The following is a 7948-nucleotide window of genomic DNA, read 5'->3' on the forward strand; positions in this document are numbered from 1 at the left end:
GGGATCTGGGGGATCTGGGATCTGTCCCAGGGATCTGGGGGAGACGCAGCTGAGAGATGGAAACAATGGCGGGGAGGCCTCTGGGGGGTGTAAAGAACATGGTAGAAGCTGTCAGCAAAACTTACATGTGACACGTGTATACCAAAGTACATGTCCCCACACAGAGACTTGCACGGAAATAACACAAGGTGTGAATTAAAACTGCCCCGTTGGTGTGAAGCAAATGTGTGTATTTCATCCCTAAGGCCCAGGGTTCTTGAGAGTCTGAGAATGGGAGAGCTCTTTAGTAGAGAGACATTAGGGTCAGTATTTACGTCGCTGAGCCAGAAGAAGAGCGGCGTTGTGAGGGGACAACGTAAGGGTGGGGGAATGACCAAGTTCAGAATGACCTGGACAAATAACAGCGAAGAAGCTCTGGGGTAAGCAGGACACATGGAACCCAAACTGAAGTTACCTGTCCCTTTCCTAGGGATTTTGGCTGCTCATAAGATCACAGCAAGTTCCCCAGACACTGACCTCCCAACTGTATCTGGACTGAGGGTAAGTTCTAGTGTTTGTAAGATCCAAATTCCTACCCACAGAAATCCCATAAAGATCTCAATAGGTTTGCAGTGGCCACAAGTAGGACTCCTATGTTTAACTCCTATAAGTCCTACAAGTAGGACTCCTATATTGCATGTTGTTTTCTCTGCTTGGCTCAATAAGATTCTTGGATCTGAATCGTCTCGCATCTGAACTTCCTGCCATTGGCAATTGGGTTCACTTATTGCCAGCAGTGCACACAGAGCCACAAAAGGTGAGTGGTTCCCATCTTTGGGGCAAAGAGTTTCTTGCCCAGAGAAGCTAATTGAGAACCACTCTGGGAATCTGAAGGTACAAATAGAGTCAATAGTTATCATAGGCGCCAACTTTCTCCAGCGCTGGTGGGGTGCCCCCCCGCCCCAGGTCCTGCCCCGACTCCACCCCATCCCCACCCCTGCCCCCATTCCGACCCCATCCCCAAAGTCACTGCCCTAACTCTGCCCCCTCCCTGCCCCTATTGGAGCCCTTCCCCAAATCCCCGCCCCAGCCCCGCCTCTTCCCTCAGCGAGTGTTCCCCCTCCCTCCCTGCCCCGCGAATCAGCTGTTTTGCGGCACAAGTGCTGGGGGGGAGGGGGAAGAAGCAGGATGCAGCGGTGTGCTCGCAGAGGAGGCGGAGGTGAGCTGGAGCAGGGGGGCGGGGCCAGGCCGGGCCACAGGGAGCTGCCGGTGGGTGCTGAGCACCTACCAATTTTTTCTGTGGGTGCTCCAGCCCCGGAGCACCCACGGAGTTGGCGCCTATGATAGTTACATGTTCAAAGTGCATGACTGCACTACAGTGAAAGTGCAATGTGGAACTGATCATGAGCTATAAAGGTTGGGGATGTAACTTTGCTTCTTCCCCCTATGGTAACTAAAAAAACAAACTGTCCTGTTCTCAGTGGGTTACTGCTGTACTCTCCTCCTGATCAAGTCTGTCTCTGGATGACGCCTAGTGAACAAGATTATTCTCTGCTGGTGGCTGACCCAGCTTGGCTGAATCCTGATCCCAAATGCCATTTCTAAGAGCTGAGAATGCAAGGAAAGTACTAGGAATGAGGTGCTATTGCTATTTAACTTTCAAATTATTCCAGAAAATAGGTGTAAACTTTACTATAAGTAACAAGGAAACAGTTAAAAACAGCGATGTCCTGTTCCTGGCCGTGAAACCTCCCATCATTCCCTTCATTCTGGACGAGATTGGCTCAGACATAGAGAATCGCCACATCGTGGTCTCATGTGCTGCTGGTGTCACTATCAGCTCCATTGAGAAGGTGAGGGACAGTGTGCTGCACAGCTCTGATGGGTTCAGAGGGCCTGGAGATAGGACTACAGGCTACATGCCTGCACCTACATGCATCTGCACCTGAAGCTTCTTGAAGTCAGGGCACTGAGGGCTTGTCTGCACTTACATTTTATAGAGCTCTAACTTGCTGGCTCAGGAGTGTGAAAAATTACCCCCCTGAGCGCAGCAAGTCTGAGCGCTTTAAAGCGCTGGTGTAGACAGGCTCCGAGCGCTGGGAGCCAATACCCTCATGGAGGTGGATTACCAGGAGAACTGAGAGAGCTCTCACAGCGCTCGCGCGCAACTACACTCACACGTCAAAGCGCTGCCGTGGGAGCATTCCTGCAGCAGCGCTTTGAAGTTTCCAGTGTAGACATACCCTAAAACTCTAGAAAGCTTTTCTCAGAGGGCTGGAGCTCTGGGTATTTGACTCTGAGACTGACTTGTTCTCCCAGCTGCCAGAAGTTGAGTACAATGTTAATTTCTGGCACTGGGAGCACTACAGCTCATGAGTTAAGCACCATTTGCCCATGAGACTCTGCCCCATTTCTGGACTGCAGCCAATTTTTGGAGGAGCAAAGGTTGCACTAGGCCCTGTTTGCACCTCCTAATCATACCCAGGATAAGCCAAAACAGTCACTAACTTACTCCCTGGCTGCCGTGGTCCGTAAGGGACAGTCTGGAAGCCTGGAATAGTCAGAGTGCTATGCATTCCAGCAACACAGATGGAATGTCCCTGTCCTACAAAGGGGGGTGGGTCTATTCTGGCCCAGGACCACCAGGGAATCCTTCTTATGCCAGTAGGGAGGTCCATATGTTTTCCAGCCCCTCTGCTGCAAGATTGTCATGCAATGTCTGGGAAGCATCCCAGAATCGGGGCCTGTGTTAATAGGGCCTCGGCATCGTCCCCGTCCGTTCCCCATAATCATATGAAACTTGAATAGGTCTTGTCTTTCCCTGCTGAGGGCTGCCAGACCCTCTGCATTCATGGAAACTCATTATGTTAGATGTCTGCAGGAGCTGCCCCCATGGAAACTATAGGGGCCATGCTAGAATGATAATACTTCTGCTACCAAGGGATGGGCAGGGTCTGCTCAGCACTCTGTAACTGAGTTTCACCTACATTCCCAGGGACATTGCATTAAGGGCTCGTCCCCTTTGGCAAAGGCTTAACAGAGGGAATCTTGAGGACCATCCTGCAGAGGTGCCTGAGGTTGGGGTGAGGAAGAGGTCCTTTACCCTGCTGGATTCCCTCTGACCTTTGGGAGTTCCCTAGAGGGGGGTTACTCCAGATGTAGAAGGTGTATTAAATCTGGTTCTCCGTCTCTCTCTCCTTCCCGTTCTGTCTCCAACTCTTTCCCATCCCAAGAAACTCTCTGCCTTCTCTCCCACCCCAAAAGTGATCAGGTGCATGACTAACACACCTGTGATCGTGCGGGAAGGTGCTACCGTCTATGCCACGGGGACTCACGCAGAGGTGGAAGATGGGAAGCTCCTGGAACAGCTGATGGCCAGTGTGGGCTTCTGCACTGAAGTAGAAGAGGACCTAATAGATGCTGTTACAGGGCTCAGCGGCAGCGGCCCTGCTTATGTAGGTGCCACTTCCTTGGTTTATGCAAGTCAAGTGGAGAACATTGGGGTTTAAATGCTGAGAACACGCCTGCATCTGAAAATGGTATCAGATTAGGCTGCAGATTTGACCAAGGGGATATATTTGAATTTCTAATCACCTGGAGTGTGTAATCTATAACCTGTAGGTATCTCATTCAAAGCCAGGCCAGCTCAACAATGAGAGTCTGTTAACAGCTAGACTATGCTTGGCCTCTGAGTAATGAGTGTGGGTTTCTGTTGAGTGCCTAGTGGACAAGAGTCCACATTACAAAAACGGTGCTAATTGGGCCACTTGTCAGCAATTTCATCTGAGGCCAAGGATGGAATGGCCTCAGAGTCTGAATCGCCCTGCTGAAGACCGAGGCCCTCTGGGTGGATGTGAAGCTTGGTTTGCAGCACGTGCTGGGGAGCCTGAGGATTGAGTTCCTGTCTGCCCAGTCTGTCATCTTCATTTGCTTAAGAGATTGTCCTCAACAAAGAGTGATTTTTATCAGGTCCCTTTAAGTGGTGGGGGTCCACAGTGACCCCAGAGCCTTGGGCACTGTCCTTCTGCCTGGGAATGTCACAGCCTTGAGGGCACACTGTAATCTCCAAACCTCAGAATCACTGTCATGCTGTTTCTGGTCTCTCAGGCATTCACAGCCCTGGATGCTCTGGCAGATGGAGGTGTGAAGATGGGACTTCCCCGCAGGCTAGCTGTCCGACTTGGAGCCCAGGCCTTACTGGTCAGTATCTTCTCTTCTAGACTTCATTCAGTTCACATCTGGTCCATCCAGATCAGTCTGCAAACTGGATCGAATCAGGCCCACACTGACCGTTTGTTCACATAAAGGTCGCGCTGGGTGGATTTCCCGGAGATTACTGGAGTTGCTGATGCTCTGCGGGAGGCTGGGATGGAAAGAGCGAGGCCGTTACTCCTCTACAGACTTGCAACTCTGAGCTGGGTTTCCTGTAGCCCTGCAAATGTGAGAAAGGGGCCGATTGCCTACTGCAGCTATCTAGCAGCAGGGAACTGGAACGCGCAACTGTTGGGAATCCTCTTGGTCCTATATCTGACCAATGTTTTCCCTCCCTGTCCTGCTGCAGGGCGCTGCCAAAATGCTGTTGGAATCTGAGCAGCATCCTGGGCAGCTGAAGGACAATGTCTGCTCACCTGGGGGAGCCACCATCCATGCCCTGCACTTCCTGGAGAGTGGAGGCTTTCGCTCACTGCTCATCAATGCCGTGGAGGCGTCCTGCATTCGCACAAGGTGAGCAGGTGTAAGGCCAGCCTGACACTTGGCAACTGTTGCCCCAAAGGGAAGGCTGCAGAGTTCTGCTGCTCCTTTCTGTCTAGATGCCTCCTCCTTTGTGGTTCTGCTCTTCCCACTGACTGACAGACTCTTCCTGCAGGGAGCTGCAGCACCTAGCGGATCAGGAGAAGGTCTCCCCAGCTGCCATTAAGAAGACCCTTCTGGATAAGGTGAAGCTGGAGTCTCCCTCTGTTTCCATGGCCTCTGCCAGCAAAGTCAGTCTGTTCAGCAGCAGCTGGGCACCCAACAGCAAGAAGAACTGAAGGGATGAGGCTCGTCCAGGCACCAGCCCCCTTGCATGCACTTCCTTCTCACTCTGTAAAGGAAAAGCTCTAGTCGTAGGCGTTCCCAGCCCCTTGCCTGGCTCTTGGCCTGCAGCAACTTTGGGGGCGGTGCAAAGCTGTAGAGAAGGGACCTTAACTTCCAGCTGAGGGTGGGAACACTGTCACTAGCACTTCCTTCCCTTTGGGGGAGGGTGGTTGCTCCATCACTGGCACAGCTGGTTGTCAGGGACACAAAGCGTCTCCTCTGGCCAGAGGGCTGGCTTCTCCGTAAAGCTAAACCCCGCCCCCCACCCCACCCCCATTAATAATCTCCTGGGCCAGGGGTCCCCAACGCGGTGCCCGCAGGCGTCATGGCACCCGCCGGGGTGTCTAGGTGCGCCCGCGTACTGGCTGGCGGACGAGCATTTCGGTGGCGATGCCTCTGGATGACGCTGCTTGTTGGCGGCATTTTGGCGGATGCTCGTCCGCCGCCACGGTCCTCCATGGCTCATCGTCTGGCACCTGCCAGACGAAAAAGGTTGGGGACCACTGTCCTGGGCAGTAGTTTATTTTGATGGGCTTATTTTAAGGAGTATCCTGCTGCTACTTGGCTCTGACGGTTAGAGCGGGGCCTTGGGCCCCCCATGGCTCCTATCCCCATCTCTTTTTCTTCACCACCCAGAGTAGAAGCCGTCCCCTCTGTGCATCATACTAGGGTTTGGCTCAAAGTTGTCTTCCACTGAGAGCAGCAGCCTTGCTTTCCCCTCAGCCAGAATTCACATTTCAGTAGCTGCATGATGCAGATCTCAGAACATGTCTCTCTCTTCCTGTGCCTGGTGTGATTTGCAGACCAGGCCATCCGAACATCCCCCTTCTGAACACGCTGTTGGGGCCCCGGCCACTTCTCCTCCATCAGCACCTTCCTGGATGAACAGCTTAAAAAGCCTCCACTCAAGCGAGTGTTCCCTGCTGCCTATGAACAGGGTCCAGTCCCAGCCTTACCACCACTGAATGCTTCAGTTTTCATCCCATGTCCGAAACGCTTTCTCCGCTCCTTAGCATGTTCTCTACCTGCTGCCCTGGGGGCAGAGAGGGGAAGGGGAACCCGCATTTAGGTCACACCTGGTTCCAGGCCCCAGCAGGATTTGCCCATTTCCCAGTGTCTTGTCCAGTTGTGTATGCGAGGCTGTCAGCCCTTCCCTTGGAGCTGATTTCACAGGATTCCTCCATATGCATATGGTTCCTTTCTAACTTCATCTCATTCCCCAATGTTTACATCAGTCCTTGATGGTTTCCAGCTTCACCACCCTTTGTGCTCCAGCTCAAACTGCAAACTTTCTCCACTCTGTACTGCAGCCCCTGTCCCTCCTCTGGCCCTGCTGCACTCTTCCTCTCTTTTCCTGCCCTCTCCACTTACCTGTCACATGCCCTCCCATCTCCAGCTCCCTGGAAGGTGGTGCACTAAAGGGAGAGAGGAGAAATGCCTGGGCTGGCAGACACTAGCCATGGAGGTGGGTGTTGAACCTCTGTCCAGTTACATTAGGAGCTACTCCAGGACCAGCAGCACAGGCAGATGCCTATCAATACTTCACTCACTGCTTTGTGTGACTCGTTTACAGCAAGGGGCTAAGCTGATCTATGTTTACATAGCTTCCCTTCCCCTGCTGCTGCTCCCCGTGGAAACCCTGTCACACACCAAAGAATTGCATGGGGTAGACAACAGCCCCCTGCCCTCCCTTTGCTTGGGTGCAGTGGAAGCCAGCAGGCATGGCAATGATATATTGTTCTAGACCATTTCCTACCTCTACTCCAACAGGGCGGGGGGGGAAGAGAGGCAGGAGCTGTCTCAGAGCTGAGGTTTACAGTCGGGTGGTGTTGGAGCCTCGTGGGCCAGGCCTCTGTGCACAGAGCCTTGGGGCTGAGTCTCAGTGCAGGTAGCATGTAGGTTGTGTCCCCGCGGCAGCTGGGAGAGAGCCTCCCACCCCAGACAGGCAGACATGGCTCAGCTCAGACCGACCCACCCTCCTGTAGCTGAGGGAAGGGGGCTAGTCAGCCACTGCACATGTGTTTGTAGTGCACTCTCTCAAGCCTGACTAGCACATCTGGCCTGGGCTGGGAGGCTCACTCCCTGCTGCAGTGGAGACACACTGTCGGTGGCACAAAGGTAAAAGCTTTCTTGCTGTCCCAGCTCCTGCTTGGCAGAAGCAGCGTGGGACACTATTGCTGAATTAGACACACTTGCTCCCCCTCCCTCTTTCCAGAATAAACATTGCTTCTCAGCCTGGGGCTAGTGTGATCTATGTGGACGTGGAGTGTGTCCCTTCACTGGCAGGGTGCCCAGCTGTCGCCAGCGTCTCCTGTTCTGCACTGCACTCACTTTGAGGCACGTGGGAGGGTTTGTTTTCATTGGAGGCTAATTCCTAAAGGTTGGAGATGAAGGTCCAACCCTGCTCTTCACCGTGGCTCCTGGGGACAAGCGCACAGAGGCTGCACTCACAGGTTCATTAGCTCTGGCTTTTTGTGGTCTAAAACACGGAGGGAAAAACCTTTCTGGCTGAATTGTGCCAGTTAAGGGTCTTGAAATTGTAATCCCCTGAGAGCCTGGCCTGGGCTTCTGCCCCTCTAACAAAAATGCACTGTGCCTGTAGCTAGCATCACAGCTGCACTGTAGGCTGTGCCTGTGGTGGTGAACACAGCACCACCATGAGGCAGAAGCAGAGCACACCCAGGGCCAACGTGCAAAGCCATAAATTACTGCAGCCTACATCATGGAAAGGGGACAGCACAGCCTGCTTCCCCACCACGTGCTCTGCAATCACTGGCCTTCGTTGGAGAAAGGAATGTTCTAAACAGTGGCTCTGGCAGCGTGCAATAAAGAACAACCAGCAGAGCTAAAAGGGTTCTGTCCTCCACATAAGGCACAGCAGGATGGGTCAGTG

General features: G+C 53.2%; 1 protein-coding gene across 1 annotated transcript; it reads left to right on the forward strand.

Moving 5' to 3' along the window:
• The first annotated feature begins 432 nt into the window (after positions 1–432).
• Positions 433–7291, forward strand: PYCR1 (pyrroline-5-carboxylate reductase 1). The gene is made up of 6 exons (XM_026654552.1): positions 433–540; positions 1653–1832; positions 3213–3434; positions 4087–4179; positions 4541–4704; positions 4847–7291. Exons 1-6 carry the CDS (start codon positions 433–435, stop codon positions 5007–5009), a joined length of 930 nt encoding a protein of 309 aa, XP_026510337.1. The 3' UTR covers positions 5010–7291.
• The last annotated feature ends 657 nt before the right edge of the window (positions 7292–7948 follow it).

Source organism: Terrapene carolina, unplaced genomic scaffold (genome assembly GCF_002925995.2).
Source record: "Terrapene carolina triunguis isolate 2854851 unplaced genomic scaffold, T_m_triunguis-2.0 Scaffold192, whole genome shotgun sequence".
In the NCBI taxonomy this organism is placed as follows: domain Eukaryota; kingdom Metazoa; phylum Chordata; order Testudines; family Emydidae; genus Terrapene; species Terrapene triunguis.